The sequence below is a fragment of the Mangifera indica genome, chromosome 6 (assembly GCF_011075055.1).
Source record: "Mangifera indica cultivar Alphonso chromosome 6, CATAS_Mindica_2.1, whole genome shotgun sequence".
Lineage (NCBI taxonomy): Eukaryota > Viridiplantae > Streptophyta > Magnoliopsida > Sapindales > Anacardiaceae > Mangifera > Mangifera indica.
The window spans coordinates 864,342-883,914 of record NC_058142.1 but is presented as its reverse complement, the minus strand read 5'-3'; the positions used below and the strand labels follow the sequence as shown (position 1 = coordinate 883,914).

Below are 19,573 nucleotides of genomic sequence, written 5' to 3'. Positions count from 1 at the left end.
GTCAGGGTTAGCCCTAGGTAGAGATTGAGTCAACTTGGCTCAAATCAATTGATTTGACAGAATGTTGCCAATGCCAACAATTTCATCTTTTTTTTAACCTTTTTTTCTTATTTCTTCTTTAATAATTTTTTTTAATACGTAAGAACTCTTTTTCTTTTAAAATGATTTATAAGACAACCTTATCGTTAATCAAATAAATTAAATTTGATATTAAATTAATAGTTTTATGTTCAAATTAACTTTAAATTAATGTATTTATTTTAATTAAATTTGAATAGAATTCACCCATGCCAATTATACAACACACTATTGTCATATTTTTTTATTGAAATTTGAACTTGCTTTCGTGCATCATATTAGTAAATTACATAAATTTATGACAGCTTATAATTAAATAATATAATTATTTATTTATATAGATAAATTTAGTTTATACAATTAAATTTATATAATTTGTTTTACATACGGTATTATTCTATTTGAAAATAACAATTGAAATGTCTTTCCCATCGGTTGCCAAAACACCAGCCCTGGTGGCGACAGTGAAGGTAATCATAATGATATAGTTCAATGAAAGGGCATTCCAATTATCGCGTACGTTGCTAGCCGGTGTCGTAATGCATCTCAACTCTGTCAGCAACAGCCTCTAAGATGCCATGAACTTGCGTTGCCGTCGAGGAATTCCTAGAGTTGTCAACTTTCTTTTGTTCAAGCAAATTTGTGCTATCTACTCGTATTTAATTACCTTGTATTTTTAGCTTGTGAAGAAGTCATCTGAATGATCTTGGATAAACCATGTTAGAAATTTTAGATCCTTCATACATGGAAAGTGGATCAACGATTTTATTAATACACCTCAATGCAAAACTATCTAGTTATTAAATCTAGAGTAGAGACGACAATAAAGAGGGGTGAAGAGGAGATCTCAATCCTCGTCTCTGTCCTTATAGGGGATATCAATCTCAGTCGTTATTACAAAGATGATAAAGATTCTTTGTTTCCTTCCTAGAAAGAAAAATCCACTTTCTGTTCCTATACCCATAAGGGAAAATCTTCTTTTTATACTTTCTAAACATAATATAAATATATTAAATAACAAAATTAAGTAAAATTAAAACAAACTTACTACTTCAAATATTACAAATATCATAAATTAACAGCTTTAATATATACAAAAAAACTAAATAAATTTAAAAAATATAAATAATCTAAAACTATAGAGATAGTTAATATTCTAAATAAATATACTAATATAAGGGGACAGAGCAGGGATGAAACAAATATATCTCTATCTCTGACCTATTCCCAATTACAGAGATCTTTTTTATCTCTATCCCTGTCCCTATGTCTTATCCCGTTTCTATCAAAAAAATCACCTCTTTTTTAGGGTTAGAGTGGATCATAATCCCTAAATTCGAATTTAAATTGTCATTTCTACACTATAGCTACTCAAGCTTTAAATACTGTGGTTTCAAGTGTCCTATATATTCTATAAAATATGTAAGTAAAGACGCCATTATTTTGGACTAAAAGCAAGCAATCAATTTGGTCTGGCAGTTAGTTCTCATAAGTAAGTTGATATGCATTATTATTCTTTTATTAATATATCCAGTTGACTGTTTGTGAAAGCGATGTATAATTAATCATATACATGACATTTTAGATAGTGATAATATGAATAAAGAGGCGCTAACTTCATGAGAACTCTATATATTTCTCCTTCAAATAAAATTGGATTTGATTCAAATTATTCGAATTCAAATATAAGTTTAGATTAGACAAATTAAGTTTAAATCAATTTAAATATTTAAATTCAAACTAATCCAAAGGAAAACTAAAAATTAAATTATTATCACATTAAACTTGAGTTTTAGCCCACTGATTTCAAATTGATCTGGAACTAATTCTTATGAATTCAAATTGATTTCGAATTGTGTCTTAATGAAAAAATTTTGAGATTGACATGAAGATCTTGTAGAAATCTCTTGGAACACTAAAATGTATTAAACAAATGCTTAAGTAGAAACATATCATATACAGAGACATTACCTTGAAAATAAACATTGAAGGTAGCCGACGGGAGGAAATAAGTAAACTACAATTGGTGAAATATACTGTCATGCAAATTTGCATGCAGAACTTAAAAATTATAATATTAATTGTGAACAAAACAATTATTTATTTAATCTGTTTAGCCGAAATGGGCAATAGTCTGTTGTAGTAGATCTATTTTTTATTACTTATATTACTTTGTTTAGTTTATAAATAATAAAATAATTTAATAATCTTTTATTATTAATAGTAATATGACAAATAATATAAAAAATAATTTTATTATTACTTACACCTTATTTATTAAAATATTATCAAGTTAATCTTGATTTTATTATAACATATAATTTATTTATTAATTTTTTAGGATAAAAATAATCATATTTCCAATTAATATAACAAATAACTAAAAAATATTTTAGAATAATTATATCCAAATATATTTAAATAAAATAATATACTAATATTTTTTTATTATCTCTAACTAAACACAATAATTATTTATATCTATATAGTAATAATTTATACTCAATAATATTTAAAGTAATCTATCTTCTGAGTAATTTTTTAATTTTAATAATAAAACATTTTTAGAACCAAAAGTCCCCTAATACTCATATTAACATTTAAATATTGTAATATTACTTTTATATCGCTTAGATGTATCATCACTGCAAATATATGTTCTTAGTTTTTTTTTCAATCGAATTACGTTAAAAATGAATTGTTTATTTATTAATTGTCTTGTCTTTATTTTTAACACTAAATTTCTTAGTGATTCAATATACTCCTGGTTACTACAAATTTTTTCACCAGCCGTATTTGAAGGTTTCCCCGAGAATGGCTGTTGAAAGTCAAAAGTAGCGCGGGAACTTGAAGGTGCTTGAGAAAATTAATATTCAATGCACAACCATCGAAGAGGTCAAAGGTTTAAGCCATAAACTTGTTCAATTTTCAAAGATAGACCTTTTCTATGGCTTTGATTGTCAACCACACACCTTGTTTGTATAAGTATCACACAACTCAACATTCATATCTCAAACCCAATTCAATTCACTCTCGTATTCGTGCACATAAAACCAGAAAAATTAGAAAGAGACTACTGTGATTTAGAGATAGAAAAAATGGCAACAGCTCAAGCTTCAAGCTTCATGTTTTCTCACAGGAGAGTAGACGTTAGAGCCACAATGAATGCACCAGATTTCCGTTTGAGTTTGAATCATCTTTCTCTTCCAAAGCTTCCAAATAATACCCATTTGGAGAAACAGTCCAGATCCAATATCAGTATTACGAATAACTCTGCAAGAGTTAGAGTGGATAGTTCTGATTCAGGAGTGATTTCTAAGCTTTATGAAATCATGGAGGCTGTAGCTGATAGAGTTGAGATGCATAAGAATATTGGAGAGCAAAGGAACAACTGGAACCATCTGCTTTTATCATCCATTAATGCAATCACTCTCGCTGCTTCTTTGATGACAGGAATTGCAGCCACAGGTGGTGTAGATGGCTCGGGTTTTTCGGCTTTCAAGCTTTCTTCCATCATTCTTTATGGCGCGGCCACTGGCATGTTAGTGATGATGAACACTATTCAACCATCTCAGCTCGCTGAAGAACAAAGAAATGCGGCCAGATTGTACAAGCAGCTTCACGGAGAGCTTCAAACAGTCGTGGCTCTAGGCAACCCAACTGTCGTTGATGTGAATGACGCCATGGAGAAAGTTTTGGCGCTTGACAAGTCATTCCCTCTTCCTTTACTCGGCAACAAAATGATCGAAAAGTTCCCTTCCAGTGTTAAGCCTTCAGTGTGGTGGCCTCAACAAAGGCGAAAGCAATGGCTTGAAAGGAAGATAAATGGGAATGCTTGGAGTTCAAAGCTGGAAGAAGAAATGAGAAACATTGTTGAGGTTTTGCAAAGGAAAGATTTGGATGATTACTTAAAGTTGGGTAACCAAGCTTTGAAACTGAACAAAATGTTGGCGATTTCTGGTCCTTTGTTGACCGGACTTGCAGCCATTGGTTCAGCCTTTGTGGGCAATAGTAGCTCTCTTGGTTCGTGGGGTGTATTGGTGGGAGTTATTGGCGGAGCCATGGCAAGTGTCATAAACACATTCGAGCACGGTGCGCAAGTTGGGATGGTGTTTGAGATGTACCGTGGCAATGCCGGTTTCTTCAAGCTTATGGAAGAGACTATAGAGTCGAATATCGGTGAGAGGGATGCTGAGAGAAGAGAAAATGGAGAATTGTTGGAAATGAATGTAGCTCTGCAATTGGGAAGAAGTTTATCAGAACTCAGGAATCTTGCAGCATCATCTTCAAATAATGGTACTCACGAGGCCACTGAAGAATTTGCAAGCAAGCTCTTTTGATGGATGCTTTTGCTAAATTAGTGTAGTTGTATATAGCATCATGACAACTTAACAGTTTTGTTTATAATTAAGTGACTTCGTCAATAGAATCGTTCAATTCATTGATTATATTTTTCAATTAGTTTAATGCTATTTTTTAATCCTCTCTCTTTGTGTTGAGAATTTGAGTTTTTTCCTCTTTTAGTTTTTCTGTGAAGGTCGAGTTTGAGTTTATATTTCTTCAGAAAAAACTTATTATGATAAAAGTATAACTATACAAGGAAAAACAAATTCTACAAAGGTTAAAAAAATATTTAAGAATCATTTATCTTCCTTATCCTTTAAATAAGAATCTTGAAAATTAAATAGTTTAGGGCTAACACTTTGAAAAACCCTTACACTTTGAACTTTTTATAGCAGTGATTCTCCTTAACAATTGACATATGTATCTAAAAATCATTGTGGGTTTCCCTAATTATTTTTAGATAAATAATATCATCTGCAGTGTTCAACCATATAGTCTATATAAGAAGAATATATCCTTTAACTATCTTCGAAACATGAAAAAATATTCGTGTCTATGGTATTTCACCTAATTAGGAGTTGAAAAAAAATCAACAAATATAAAACCATCTCTCATTCCAGTACATCTGGGCAAAAGATAAATTAAATAACTTCTAAGTTTTAAAGTTATTTCCTTTAGGTGGATGGCTGCTTGTGTTGTGTGAGAGGAGAGCCAGTTGCCAAGCACAGTATTCCCACTAAATCTAATAATAGTAGCCAAACTCATAGAAACATGACTTGAAGTCTAAAAAAAAAAAAGCCCACGCAGCGATGATGGATGTGATTAATTGGGGGTAATACTTATTTTAAAACCTACATCGGACTTGAGTTGGTATAGCCTACACGACTTTGCCATCCAACTCTCATGGAAAAACTTATGGTCATTTTGGTATGGATGTAAAAATTAAAAACTAATTTTTGGTGGGATCATCTGTTTAAAGTCCTATGAAGATAGCCATGATCTACTGTATTGTAATTATATTCCAAATCTTTAAAATTCTTAAATTGATACGGTACGTTAGAACTTATATATTTTTTTATAAATTGTAGTATGATAAATCACACCAATCTTAATACAGTTGGATCTAATATGATTTTTTGATAGATTTAAATTACAATAATAAATTTGATCATTTTAATAAAAAAAATTAAATTCAAATTTGATTCAAACCATAATTAAAACTCATTGAAATTATGATTAAAACTCATTTGAATCCCCGAGACCAAATTGATCCAAGTCAAATCAGGTAAATAAAGCTTAACAATTGTTCAATTGTAGGAAATTGGAAGATTACTTTGCTACCATCTAACTACTAATAAAATTACTTAGAATATCGGTATGGCTGTTTATATTACCTGATTTTATACATACATATATATATATATATATATATATATATATTTTGTGTGTATTCGATAATGATTCAATATATGACCAAACAGTAAACATTAATTGTTTATTGTTATCTATTATTACCCTTCAACGGCCCACTTGATGTACATATATCAAACTCATAATCACGCATTTTTCAATTTCTTTCCTTAATTAAGGAGTGTAGTGCAATGCAATTTATAAATAAAAGTTTTTGGAATTGCGAATTTGCCCTCACGTCCCTTCTCAAATAGTAGCGCGTCTTCCTATTCTCTTCTATTCGTATTGACTTTTCTCTTGCTGTCTCTGATCTTCGATTCTATTGCATTAGCTCATACCCACTTTCTCATTTGATCCGAATTCATCATAAAAATCAGATTTTTATAAGTTTTTGTTGTCAAAAGTTTGAGCTTTCTGCCACCTGGAAACGATGCAACACCTCTTGTTCACCGTGATATTTTCCGAGGTGGTATTGATATTGGTTTTATTGTTCAAGACCCCCTTGAGGAAGCTTGTGATCATGACCCTTGATCGTGTGAAGCGCGGCCGTGGGCCTGTGGTGATCAAGACGGTGGCGGGAACGGTGTTTGTGTTGTTGATATCGAGTATGCATAGTATGCTGAAGATCCAGAAGCGTATTATCGTTGAGGGTTCGGTCAATCCAACGGACCATGCCCTCGTGGTTAAGCATCTTCTTGAAGCCACTCTAATGGGTAATTATCGTTTTTATTGATTTGTGTTTTGTGTTTTGTGCTTTTGTTTCTGCTTGGTAAAGTTGCGATCTTTAGGAGGTTTCACTGATAATGTGGATTGGAATGTACTTGATTAGGTGTTCTGGGAAGTGGGTTATGTTTGGATTTGTGAAATGTGTTTATATGAATTGATTGTTTGGAATAGTTGACTGCAAGTTTGAAGCTTGTTCTGTTTTGTTCTCCGAACTTTCACAAATTAGTGTACCTGAAGTATCCAACTTTGTATGTCAAATGATGTGGTTGATTTGAGATATGAAGTCAAGCGACAATATTCAAAACATGTCTTAACAGTTTAGGAATTCACCAGGTATTATGATCATGCATACCTTAACATCTCTGTCATAGTTTATCGATATGACATTTGTTTGCCTAGGGGTCTTACAGTTACATCATCTGAAATACAAAATTGAAATTCCTACTTTGTAAGTGTAATATAATTATCACAAGATTAATGTTAGTTTTGATGATTGTGGCAACTATTTGATCTAGAATAATTCCATGGTTGTTTCAAGTACATAAATTGTCTTTACATATATGAATTAGGTGACCATGACATTTTCTAGGTCATCTAAGGTGCTTTAAATCATGTGGCTTATAACAGTGGGCATTGCCTTCAATCTCTTTGCATCTTGAAAGCATCACTTAACCAAGCTATTGTATTCCATCTCTCATGACCTACTTTTGAATTATATGTGAAACCAAGTTATTTTATTATTTATATGAAGAGGATTTGTCCTAGTATTTGATATTGTAAGATACTGCCATAGATTTAAGTGTGGTGGGATGATTTTTCTGCATTCATCAGAAAGTTATATCCGTAATGAGTATCTGAAGTTAGAAAAACTGGTTGATTTTCCTTTTTGCCCTGGTTTTTCCTCATTTAAACTTTAGTGGAAATTTGAAGTGGTTCATTTGATGGAAGTTGATTAAGAAATTGTTGGGCATGTAAATGTGTTAGAAGGCATTGTCTGGCTGCCTCAAGATCCAGCATGCATATAGGTGTGTTTGACATTCCATCTGTTTTTGTAATTTCTCTTTTTAAATGAGAATAAAATCCCTGCTGGAAGATGTGTTTATTTATCCAAGGGCTTCCCTTGTAACCCAATCAATATCGTGAATAATCTTCTGTGCATCATATTCCATCCAGCTCTTGGGCCCTGGTAATTTTGGATAATTGCCTGCAGGAGCCGCAGTCTTCCTTGCACTAATGATGGACAGGCAACATCACTATATTAGAGAACTTTGCATTCAAAGGTAAAACATGGAAGCTTTAAAGAAACAAAGTCAAGATTTTGAGAATGGGAAAGCTGCTGGTTCAGGGGGAAAAAAGGCATTGGAGGAAGAGATGACAAAATTGATGGTCAGATTGAAACACCTGGAATCTGAACTTGAGACAAAAACAAAGGAGGTAAATGCTGCCGAAACCGATGCAGTTGCTTTGAGGAAACAATCTGAAGGTTTCCTTCTTGAATATGATCGTTTGCTCGAGAAAAACCAATACCTACGAAGTCAGTTGCAATTTCTGGACCGAAGATTGTCACATTCAGGTAGCAAGAAGAATACTTAATTGACACAATTGGCCAAATATTGCTGTTTTTCCTTATGTTTTTCAAGGTCTTTAACTAGGAGTTCCTTCGTAATTTTATTGTATACTTTGTCGTGTATGTGATCTTGCAGGTGTGAAGAAAAAATTTCAGGTGAGCACGAGGGGAGGAGAATAGTTTTTTTGTGTGTTCATTGTAAGTAGAGCTTAAGTTCTGAAGTAGAATTGCTAAACTTTTCCCTGACAAATTGTAATACATTATGAGGTTTAAAAAGAAGATTTTCTACTGTTGTTTTCATTTCTGAATATAGACTTCATCTCATAATAAGATCCGAGAACAGAATAGAAATGTCAGGTGAGTGATATTAGTAAAGTTAGGGATAGTTTATGTTAGGACCACATATAATGGCAGGGCACAAAACCAAGACACAACACAAAAGCAAGACAGGCAGGAAGACACAAAAGCAAGGCAGACGCAGGACCACTGTGAAAATGCAGACACATGGCAAATAAAATCAAGGGTAGTTAGAGGAGAAAGGGTTATAAAAATAGAAGAAAAGAGGGTGAGAAGGAAGGAGATTTTTCAGGGAAAGAGTGGGCAGTTCCGGTTGAGAAGGAGAGCACCTAGCCTCTCAAAAGCTAAGCCATTTAGGAGAGATTTCCAGCTTCTATTACTGCAGTGTTTTCTGAGTTTCATTTAACATTTTCTGGGTTTTGCTATGTTATTTTTCTTAGGTTTCATACGCTAGAAGTGTGATTGAATAGAGAGTTTACTGTAAAAACTCTTTTATTGATATTCTGGGTTATAATAAATACAATATCTTTATATAAACAGTGGAGTTGTTGAGTACTTAAGAACTTCATTTTACAGTGCATATTTACATTCTGAAATACAATATAATTTTCTAGCAAGTTTCACAGCGAGCAAACTTCTCTGGTGGCAGCAGGAGGGTTGATTGCAAAACATTTCTAGGCCTTCAGCAGTGCAAAGTCCAGCTTATCTCCAGGTACCTATCAGTTTACAATTGAAGACCAGGAATGAAGGTAGCCTGCAATTATTTTTGACCATTAACTGTTTCTTCCACTTTCGGCAAAGCAGAAGTCTTTGATTTTGAATTATTAATAAAATTCATTAGGGGATCATCTTCATGCAAAAGCCTATTGACCTTGGCTGCAGTGAGGACCATCAACACTAGGGAAACTAGTAGTGACAAAGATGTTAACGCAAGTTGCAATACAACTGCTACTTCAGCCTTCACCTCCTGTGCATATCGAAGAGCAGCCAGGGCCAGAAATGTTGTCGTGAATGAGTATGCCCACCATGCTACATTGAATTTCCGCATAGCTTTCTTGAAGAGAACTGGTCTACAAGCCTGTTAGATATAAGACAACAGTGCTTAGTTAAATTGTATGGACTAATGATAACTGTTGATGGTGTCCCTGATGAAACTAGCTGAGTATGAAAATCGGAGACCTCAGTGATAAAATTACCAGAGAAATGAAGAGGAACAAAGCCAGAAAGAAAAGCATCTTGCAAGTGACATCGAAAGCTCCTGTAATGGAGTTCCAAGCTAGACTTCCCATGCTCGGTGCAGCGAAGAACAAGAAGAGACTTGGCCGCAATATCGTAGGGAAACGACTGCTACTTGAAAGATGCTGGTAAAGCGTTATAAAGAGTACCATATAGTGCACCATCCCCAGAGAGAACATGCCAATAGCACCCTCCTTCCATCCCATATGTGCAGCAGCTCGTGTCACGACGAAGTTCCCTATCACCGAAATCTGGCTACTTGGATTTGCAAATATGGATAGAAACCTCTTCTGTGTAGTAAACCACTGGCCATAAATCTTGACATCAAGGATCAAAACTGGAACGGCGAATACCCAATAAAGAACCGTAAAGGAAATGATCCCAAAAGCGTGGTGAACACTTTCCGGGGCTGCTTGAAGCAAAAGCAGCAACGATATCCATGGAGTATACAAGTAGTTGACGGCTACATGATTCAAGAACTCAGCCTTCACCAAGTGAAAGTGAAAGAAACATCTGAGAACATACAGCAAAGACAGTGATACTTGAGCTAAAAGAGCAAACCACCAAAGCAAGAGAAAAATTATGTGAGGCAACAGGCTAAGTACGTCGCGTTCATGTTTTGATGCATTATTTGCGATCTTGGGTTCACTCAAAATCTTCCATAGTAAAGCCTGAGCAGCAAGAGAGAGGGCTATGCTGAAATAACCCGCATGAATCCTAGTTAAAATGGAGGAATTCGATGGCTTTGAGCTAGAGATATCAAGTGATTGGGCACTTGATCCTTGTCTGGTAGTGATGGAAGTGATGGAACTGTCGCTCACTATCTCAAGTGCCATTAGTATAAAATTATATTAGCTTGACTTTATGAGAGCACAAGTTCAGAACAGGCTTTGAATTTCGTCTCCATTAGTGGTGCTTATATAAGAAAAGAAATGGGAATTAGAAAGGTGTTAAAATTGTTGGTTGGCTGAGTTAAACCAATTGAAGGCCATGCGCGTCCAGTAACAATGTGATTTATATTGTACATGCCTTCCTCTGATGCAATCATTTACCCAACTTGCTTGAAAATCCATGTTCAGTTCTGCACTTACTTAAAACACACGCAATCTACCTGTTTAATGGTACAGTTTTGCCCGAGTCAACGAAGCCGCCTAGATCGACAGGCTTTTCGTATTTAACCGAGTATGTCATTTTACAGAGGCCACATGACTTTTTCCCACCATGGTTTAGTGTAAACCCAAACTTACCAAAATTTAAATATTCGTTTAACAATTAGTTTCTGTTATTATAATTAGAGATACAATCGTTATTTCAAACTTTTATTAAAAAAAATCATTTCTTTTTCTTTCTTTAGTTTTAAAAACTATCTATTTTCTCTTAATTTAATTTTAAAAAATTAATCTTTCACTCTCATCATATATATTTTTAAAGTTTTATATTTCAAAATGAACAACTACTTCCCTCAAATTTTAAAACATTACACTTACATCCCAAAAATTTCATTCCATTTTTTTTACGACTATTCTTCCCGACGTTCCTCTCCATGACATCTCTCCCCCCCCCCCCCCCTCCCTGGTGGTTTCTTGGCATTGAAACTAGCAAAAATCTGATTGAAATGACTACATTTTTGTGTACAGATCTATATAAAAATCACACAAATCTATGCGACTATCTATGCATCGACAGACATATAGATCAACCCGACGACGTCACACGAACGTCTCCAATGTATGTGCAACGCCGTTAGACTGATACGTATAGATTTGTGCTATTTTTGTACAGATCTGTGTATAAAAATTTAGCCATTTTGGTCAAATTTTACGTGGTTTCCTCTTTGGAAACCACCAAGGGAGAGATGCCGCTCGAGAGAAACGTCGGAAAAAACGATGGTTGGAAAGATGAAATGAAGTTTTGGGGTTTAAGTGTAATGTTTCAAAACTTGAGAGGGGTGATTATTCATTCTAGAATATAAAACCCTAAAACCCATATACGGTGGAGGTAAAAGATTAATTTTTTAAAATTAAGCTAGAGGAAAATGATTAGTTTTCAAAATGATGAGGGAAAAATAATTTTTTCTTTATTTAAATAAAAATTTTAAATGATAATTTTATCCTTGATTGTAACAATCAAAACTAATAGATGAATAAGTATTTAAATTTTCAAAAATTAATGAAATCACTTTAAATTTTCATTATTCATGAGTGTGAATAAGACAAGAATTTTTATTATTTAGGATTACATTATCCTATTTCTGCTGCATTCATTTTTTTAATCAATGCCTAGAATAAACCAATTTTTTTGTAAGTATCTTATAAAAAGGTTGTGTTTAGTTCTCAACCGGAGGAATAGATCCCTAAATATAATAATAGTTTCTTGTTTTAAGTAAATATTTTTATGTTATGCCTTGTGGACTACAAATTGTTGAACCACCTAACTATTGTGTCTTCTTTTTTTCCCTAGTTGTGTGTTTATTCAAATATATCACAACAATTAATATCAAACCCTAAATAGAAACTGTCGAAACACAAGACTAGTATTCTATGGTTTATAATTAAAAATGATGTCTAATTCCTTCATATTTGACGTGTCAAGATTCAATGGTTCTAAATTCAAATTATGGAAGTTGAAGATGCAAGTAGTTCTTGTGAATGATGGATGAGCATTTGCTTTGAAAGAAAATGATGAGGAGCCATATGAAATGTTGATCAAAAGTTTGAGGAGAATGACAAGTTGGTTATGGCAGATATTTATTTTGCATTGGTTGAGGTTGCTTTATGCAATGCATCATGACAAACCATGTTTAATGGCTTAGAGACAAATTACAAACAATTTGTAATCTGTTGCCTTACTCTCCACTTGATTCGTGAGATACGTTGGTCATGAACCTCACTAAATATACATATCTCACTTATGAATTTATAGAATCTTTGTTACTTATTGAAGAGTCACGTAAGAATTTAAAGGTGGTTCATCAAGTGATACAATGGTAGCACATGATAGACTTGTAGCACAAGGGGATGAAAGCAAAAATCAATGCAAATCCAACTTTAATGGCAAAGCCCATGGGAAACATTGGAATTGTATATGAAAACATTGTTTGAGGAAAAATTGTATATTTAGAATGACAACTTAAGAAAATCTCAAGACTGATCTACTGATTAACATCAAATTTAAATAGTTCCTTAGTAAACATTGTTGAAGTTAAAGATTCATATGAAGATGGAGAGGCGTTGCCAATAAATTCACATGATAGTATGAAATATTAATAAAGGTTTAGGTTCGATTGTTTCATTTCATATGACACCATATAAAGATTAATTCCACATTTATCAGTCGTATGACAAGTTGTGGAATACTACTATCCAAAAGTTTATTTTTAACCAAGATGCTTTTAATGAAAATTAGTATAGTTGTATATAGCATCATGACAACTTAACAGTTTTGTTTATAATTAAGTGACTTCGTCAATAGAATCATTCAATTCATTGATTCTATTTCTCAATTAGTTTAATGCTATTTTTTAATCCTCTCTCTTTGTGTTGAGAATTATGACTTTTTCCTCTTTTAGTTTTTCTGTAAAGGTCGAGTTTGAGTTTATATTTCTTCAGAAAAAACTTATTATGATAAAAGTATAACTATAGAAAGAAAAACAAATTCTACAAAGGTCAAAAAAATATTTAAGAATCATTTATCTCCCTTACCCTTTAAATAAGAATCTTGAGAATTAAATAGTTTAGGGCTAACACTTTGAAAAACCCTTACACCTTGAACTTTTTATAGCAGTGGTTCTCCTTAACAATTTGCATATATATCTAAAAATCATTGTAGGTTTCCCTAATTATGTTTAGATAAATAATATCATCTGCAGTGTTCAACCATATAGTCTATATAAGAAGAATATATTCTTTAACTATCTTCGAAACATAACAAAATATTCGTGTCTATGGTATTTTACCTAATTAGGAGTTGAAAAAAAATTCAACAAATATAAAACCATCTCTCATTCCAATACATCTAGGCAAAAGATGAATTAAATAACTTCTAAGTTTTAAAGTTATTTACTTTAGGTGGATGGCTGCTTGTGTTGTGTGAGAGTAGAGCCAGTTGCCAAGCACAATGCTCCCACTAAATTTAATAATAGTAGCCAAACTCATAGAAACATGACTTGAAGTTAAAAAAAAAGCCCACGCATCAATGATGGATGTGATTAATTGGGGGTAATATTTATTTTAAAACCTACATCGGACTAGAGTTGGTACAGCCCACACAACCCTGCCATCCATCTCTCATGGAAAAACTTATGATCATTCTGGTATGGATGCAAAAATTAAAAACTAATTTTTGGTGGGTTTATCTGTCAAAAGTCCTATGAAGACAGAGATGATCTACTATATTGTGGTTGTGTTCCAAATCTTTAAAATTCGTAAATTGATATAGTACGTTAGAATCTGTATTTTTTTGTAGGTCATAGTATGATAAACCATACTAATCTTATTACAGTTGGATCTAATTTAGTCTTTTGATAGGTTTAAATTACAATAATAAATTTGATCATTTTAATAAAATAAATAAATTCAAATTTGATCCAAACCATAACTAAAACTCGTTCAAATTATGATTAAAACTCATTTGAGTCCTGAGAACAAATTGATCTAAGTCAAACCAGGTAAACAAATTGAGTACTTGAGAACTTCATTTTACGGTGCATATTTACATTATAAAGTACAATATAATTTTTTAGCAAGTTTCACTGCGAGCAAACTTATTTGGTGGCAGCAGGAGGGTTGAGATTCACTGCAACATTCAAGTACCGAAATGAGATGGCTTGCCATTCAAGTACCGAAATAATATTGATTGTAGCAATATCACAGGTGACTTGCCATTCAAGTATGCAACGCATAAATTCGATAACTATTGAGTAGCATTTAGGGGTGTTTAAAATCACTTAACTGAATCGGTTTTCCAACTTTTTGAATTGAATCAAATTTTTAGTTTAAAAAAAATCATGAAGCGAAATTAAACCAATTTAAAAATTAACCGATTTTGAACTAAATCGAAAATATCAATTAACTGAACCAAATTTTCAATTAACCAATTTTTGAACAGAATTTAAAAATAAAATCATATCTTATTATTTTTTCTAATTTTTTTGAAAATATATTCAATATTTTATAAAAAATTTTAAAAACCTGTTTTGTTCGGTTAATCAATTTTAAAAATTAGATAAACTGATAACCAAATCGAAAAACCAATTTTTCTATATTTTTGAATTGATATCCAAACCGATTTTTTGAATAACCTATTTTTTAGTTTGGTTTTCGGTTCAAAAATCAGTTTGATTCAGTTATCAGATAATTTTGAACATCCCTCGTAGCATTAATAGTAATCATTCTAATTAATTATTGGACTTACAAGAAAATAGTTAGCATTTACACCACTTTAGACGTCATGCGAGGAAATATTAAAATAATATTGATTTGAACAATAATATATGTATTCAATTTTTAATAGTTGATTAAATATTTAAATGATATGTTATCATATGATTATATATTATTTTATTTTTAATTCAAAACCTTACAATCACATAATGATACACTGTCATTAGTTATTTAAAATTAGATGCATAGAGTTTTATTATATTAAGTTTTTTATTATAACTATGTTTCAAGTTAATTAAGATATATTACACCCATTCTTTCTCTTTGTTTGTTTTATTAATTCAACGTATTCTTTAATTCATTTAAAAAGGATGTAAAAAACAGTAAGAAGATAATATCCTAAAACACCCGTTGATTATTTTAATATATTTGCCTCCTCTTTTCTTTATTGAATAATAAATATGCATGGAGCATGTATATTAACGTCTTAATCAATTCTCCTTACGTAATTGTACAGATAATTTGTTTGTCCATGTACAGAACCAATTAAAGAATACGTTTAGTCAATGAATAAATGTTCATATTGTACAAAATCAGAAAAGTTTGCTTGCAAATTCGTCAATCTCTCCTCCATTACTGCGAGAATAGATTGATTTTTCGGCAAGATCTCTCAACTGTGATGTGCTTCTTCCCAACTGTAAAGCTACGTTTTGTACAAACATCCCTCCGTTTTCTCTCCTCTCTACATCACTTTCATTGAGAGTGGATTCGATTGATTCTTCCAAGAGTGTGAAGAAGCCAGCGCAGTTTCTGTACATCTCCAATACCATACCGATTTGCCCACCGTGTTCCAAAGTGTTTACTGCGGTGGCTAATGCACCTGCAGCCACCGCAAGAACAGCAGCCCATGACCCGTGAGGAGACCCCACGAAAGCTGAACCAACTGCTGCAATGCTTGTGAGTAATGGCCCTGAGATGGCTAAAATCTTGTTTATCTTCAACACCAAGTTGCCTAGTCTCATGTAATCATCTGTATCTTTTCTCTTCAACACTTGAATAATCTCTCTCATTTCCCCTTCCAGATCTTCGCTCCATCCGTTTCTCTCCATCTTCATGTCTCTTTTGTATACTTTGTTGTTTCTCTGAGACTGATTTAATGGCCACCATACAGTTGGCTCAAATGTTTTAGGGAACTTCTCAATCATTTTGCCTAGCAGTGGAAGTGGGTAGGCTTGGTCTAGCGCTAAAACTTTCTCCATTGCATCTTTCACATCTTCTTCGCCAGGCACCCTTAGAGAAAGTAGAGTTTGTATTTCTCCCTGGAGCTGCTTGAACAATCTTGTTGCGTTACGTTGTTCTTCAGCAAGTTGTGACGGCTGGATCTTGTTCACGATAACCATCATCCCTGTGGCCGCGGAGAACAAGAGCGCGGAAGATAACTTCAAAGCCAGAAGCGAAACACCCGCGCCGCCAGTTGCAGCAATACCAGCCATGGTGGCAGCAGTGAGAGTAATCATGTTGATAGAGTTGAGGAGAAGCGTGTTCCAGTTGTCCCGTTGCTGGCCGATGTTGTAGTGCATCTCAACTCTATCAGCAACCGCCTCTAAAATGGCGTGGAGTTGGGCAATCACCACCGTAGAATTAACTGTAGAGTCATCAAAACTGTTTTCTTCTTGTATTGTTGTGCCAGGGAGAATCCTTTCTACTGGGTTTAAGTTTCTGTATCCATAATCTCTCACCTTCAGCTCCTCAGCCAAGTCTCTCCTTGGTTTTCTCAGAGGTGAGAATCGGATTCTCGGAAGTGTTGGAACAGATATAGCAGCATTAATTTTATGTGAAGAAGAAGATGACGAGCAAGAGAACAGTAGATTTGAAACTTGTAAAGAGGCCATTAATGTTACCTATAGAAGCTGTATTTCTGAGTTCTATTTGTTTCGAGTTTGTGAAGGATGAGAACGCAAGCAGGAGATGCCATGGACGAACGTATTTATAGCCATGAATTTCAATATAAAAATTAGCAAAAGAAAAGTCCTAGATTGTAATATTGACCTGCTGCATGACTTGGCCCAAGGCTGAACTTTTCCTGGTTGGTCAAAGTTTTTTAAAATTTCTCTTTTTGAATCGTTTGCAAACTGCCATTTTCATTGTGAGAATTTTCTTTCGTCCCTATATTTTTGGTTTATTATGTAGGGACACTTGTTTGGAATACTAATATTTGGATAATTTGACCCAGTTGATTTACTCAGTAAATAAACCTATTACTAAGGTTTGATGTGATCCGAGTTTGAGCAAAGGTAATCCATATCTGAAAAGTAATCCTAAGAAACGGTATGAATGTTGAAAAATATATTGACCTGTGCGGGTTGACTTTGCCAATACGGCCATTTTCCTCGTTCACAATCACTATCAAGAATATTCATAACAGTCCAGTCAAGGTAAGTTTCTTCCCTATGACAGACTTCTTTTTTGACCTCATCGATCAATTTTGTAATCTCCCATTGTTGCTTTTATTATATATATGGACAATTAAATATGCGTGGAGCATGTATATTAACATCTTAATCAATTCTCTTTACATAATTGTACAAATAATTTGTTTGTCCATGTACAGAACGAATTAAAGAATATTTTTAGTCAATGAATAAATGTACATATTGTACAAAATCAGAAAAGTTTGCTTGCAAATTCGTCAATCTCGCCTCCATTACTGCGAGAATAGATTGATTTTTCGGCGAGATCTCTCAGCTGTGATGTGCTTCTTCCCAACTGTAAAGCTACGTTTTGTACAAACATCCCTCCGTTTTCTCTCTTCTCTACATCACTTTCATTGAGAGTGGATTCGATTGATTCTTCCAAGAGTGTGAAGAAGCCAGCGCAGTTTCTGTACATCTCCAATACCATACCGATTTGCCCACCGTGTTCCAAAGTGTTTACTGCGGTGGCTAATGCACCTGCAGCCACCGCAAGAACAGCAGCCCATGACCCGTGAGGAGACCCCACGAAAGCTGAACCAACTGCTGCAATGCTTGTGAGTAATGGCCCTGATATGGCTAAAATCTTGTTTATCTTCAACACCAAGTTGCCTAGTCTCATGTAATCATCTGTATCTTTTCTCTTCAACACTTGAATAATCTCTCTCATTTCCCCTTCCAGATCTTCGCACCATCCGTTTCTCTCCATCTTCATGTCTCTTTTGTATACTTTGTTGTTTCTCTGAGACTGATTTAATGGCCACCAAACAGTTGGCTCAAATGTTTTAGGGAACTTCTCAATCATTTTACCTAGCAGGGGAAGTGGGTAGGCTTGGTCTAGCGCTAAAACTTTCTCCATTGCATCTTTCACATCTTCTTCGCCAGGCACCCTCAGAGAAAGTAGAGTTTGTATTTCTCCCTGGAGCTGCTTGAACAATCTTGTTGCGTTACGTTGTTCTTCAGCAAGTTGTGACGGCTGGATCTTGTTCACGATAACCATCATCCCTGTGGCCGCGGAGAACAAGAGCGTGGAAGATAACTTCAAAGCCAGAAGCGAAACACCCGCGCCGCAAGTTGCAGCAACACCAGCCATGGTGGCGGCAGTGAGAGTGATCATGTTGATAGAGTTGAGGAGAAGCGTGTTCCAGTTGTCCCGTTGCTGGCCGATGTTGTAGTGCATCTCAACTCTATCAGCAACCGCCTCTAAAATGACGTGGAGTTGGGCAATCACCACCGTAGAATTAGTAGTAGTAAAGTCATCAAAATTTTTTTCTTCTTGTATTGTTGTGGCAGGGACTGCCTTTGTGTATCCATAATCTCTCACCTTGAGCTCTTCAGCTAAGTCTCTTCTTGGTTTTCTCAGAGGTGAGAACCGGATTCTCGGAAGTTTTGGGACAGATATATCTGCGTTAATTTTATGTGAAGAAGAACAAGATAACAGTGGATTCGAAACTTGTAAAGAGGCCATGAATGGTATCTATAGAAGCTCTTTTTCTGAATTGCTATTTGGTTTGAGTTTGTGAAGGATGAGAATGCAAGCAAGAGCTGCCATGGACGTACGTATTTATAGCCATGAATTTTAGCGTAGAACTTGGTAAAAGAAAGAATTCCTAGGTTGAAATATTGACCTGCTGAATGACTTGGCCCAGGATTGGACTATTCCTGGTTGGCCAAAGGTTTTTAAAATTTCTCCTTTTGACTTTTCTGCAAACTGTAATTTTCAATGTGAAACTTCCTTGTCCTCTCTACCGTTTTGGTTAAACACAAGGGGACACTTGTTTGAATTACTAATGTTTTGTAAATAATTTTGGGTTGAGTCAGGGGTAGCCCTAGGTAGAGATTGAGTCAATTTGGCTCAAATCAATTGATTTGACAGAATGTTGCCAATGCCAACAATTTCATCTTTTTTTAACCCATTTTTTTTATTTCTTTTTTAATAATTTTTTTTAATTCGTAAAAACTCTTTTTCTTTTAAAATGATTTATAAGACAACCTTATCGTTAATCAAATAAATTAAATTTGATATTAAATTAATAGTTTGATGTTCAAATTAACTTTAAATT

General features: G+C 33.9%; 4 protein-coding genes and 1 pseudogene across 4 annotated transcripts; 2 read left to right on the top strand and 3 right to left on the bottom strand.

Moving 5' to 3' along the window:
• Nucleotides 1-3,110: 3,110 nt before the first annotated feature.
• LOC123219793 (probable F-box protein At4g22030) lies at nucleotides 3,111-4,475 on the top strand. Its single transcript, XM_044641779.1, has one exon. It carries the CDS (start codon nucleotides 3,177-3,179, stop codon nucleotides 4,416-4,418), a length of 1,242 nt encoding a protein of 413 aa, XP_044497714.1. The 5' UTR covers nucleotides 3,111-3,176; the 3' UTR covers nucleotides 4,419-4,475.
• Nucleotides 4,476-6,054: 1,579 nt separating this feature from the next.
• On the top strand, nucleotides 6,055-8,255 carry LOC123218073 (annotated as a pseudogene).
• Nucleotides 8,256-8,967: 712 nt separating this feature from the next.
• On the bottom strand, nucleotides 8,968-10,569 carry LOC123218072 (S-type anion channel SLAH4-like). Its single transcript, XM_044639282.1, has 2 exons — nucleotides 9,619-10,569; nucleotides 8,968-9,500 (listed from the first exon to the last, which is right to left on the bottom strand). The coding sequence occupies exons 1-2, from the start codon at nucleotides 10,492-10,494 to the stop codon at nucleotides 9,183-9,185; spliced, it is 1,194 nt and encodes a 397-aa protein (XP_044495217.1). The 5' UTR covers nucleotides 10,495-10,569; the 3' UTR covers nucleotides 8,968-9,182.
• Nucleotides 10,570-15,632: 5,063 nt separating this feature from the next.
• On the bottom strand, nucleotides 15,633-16,931 carry LOC123217907 (probable F-box protein At4g22030). Its single transcript, XM_044638982.1, has one exon. The coding sequence runs from the start codon at nucleotides 16,929-16,931 to the stop codon at nucleotides 15,633-15,635; it is 1,299 nt and encodes a 432-aa protein (XP_044494917.1).
• Nucleotides 16,932-17,703: 772 nt separating this feature from the next.
• Nucleotides 17,704-18,978, bottom strand: LOC123217919 (probable F-box protein At4g22030). The gene has a single exon (XM_044639000.1). It carries the CDS (start codon nucleotides 18,976-18,978, stop codon nucleotides 17,704-17,706), a length of 1,275 nt encoding a protein of 424 aa, XP_044494935.1.
• Nucleotides 18,979-19,573: the final 595 nt, after the last annotated feature.

Coding starts and splice junctions, on each gene's coding strand:
- LOC123219793 (XM_044641779.1), top strand. CDS start 3,177: ATGGCAACAGCTCAAGCTTCAAGCTTCATGTTTTCTCACAGGAGAGTA.
- LOC123218072 (XM_044639282.1), bottom strand. CDS start 10,494: ATGGCACTTGAGATAGTGAGCGACAGTTCCATCACTTCCATCACTACC. Junction 9,501..9,618: donor TGTTCCTCTTCATTTCTCTG/GTAATTTTATCA, acceptor TATATCTAACAG/GCTTGTAGACCAGTTCTCTT.
- LOC123217907 (XM_044638982.1), bottom strand. CDS start 16,931: ATGGCCTCTTTACAAGTTTCAAATCTACTGTTCTCTTGCTCGTCATCT.
- LOC123217919 (XM_044639000.1), bottom strand. CDS start 18,978: ATGGCCTCTTTACAAGTTTCGAATCCACTGTTATCTTGTTCTTCTTCA.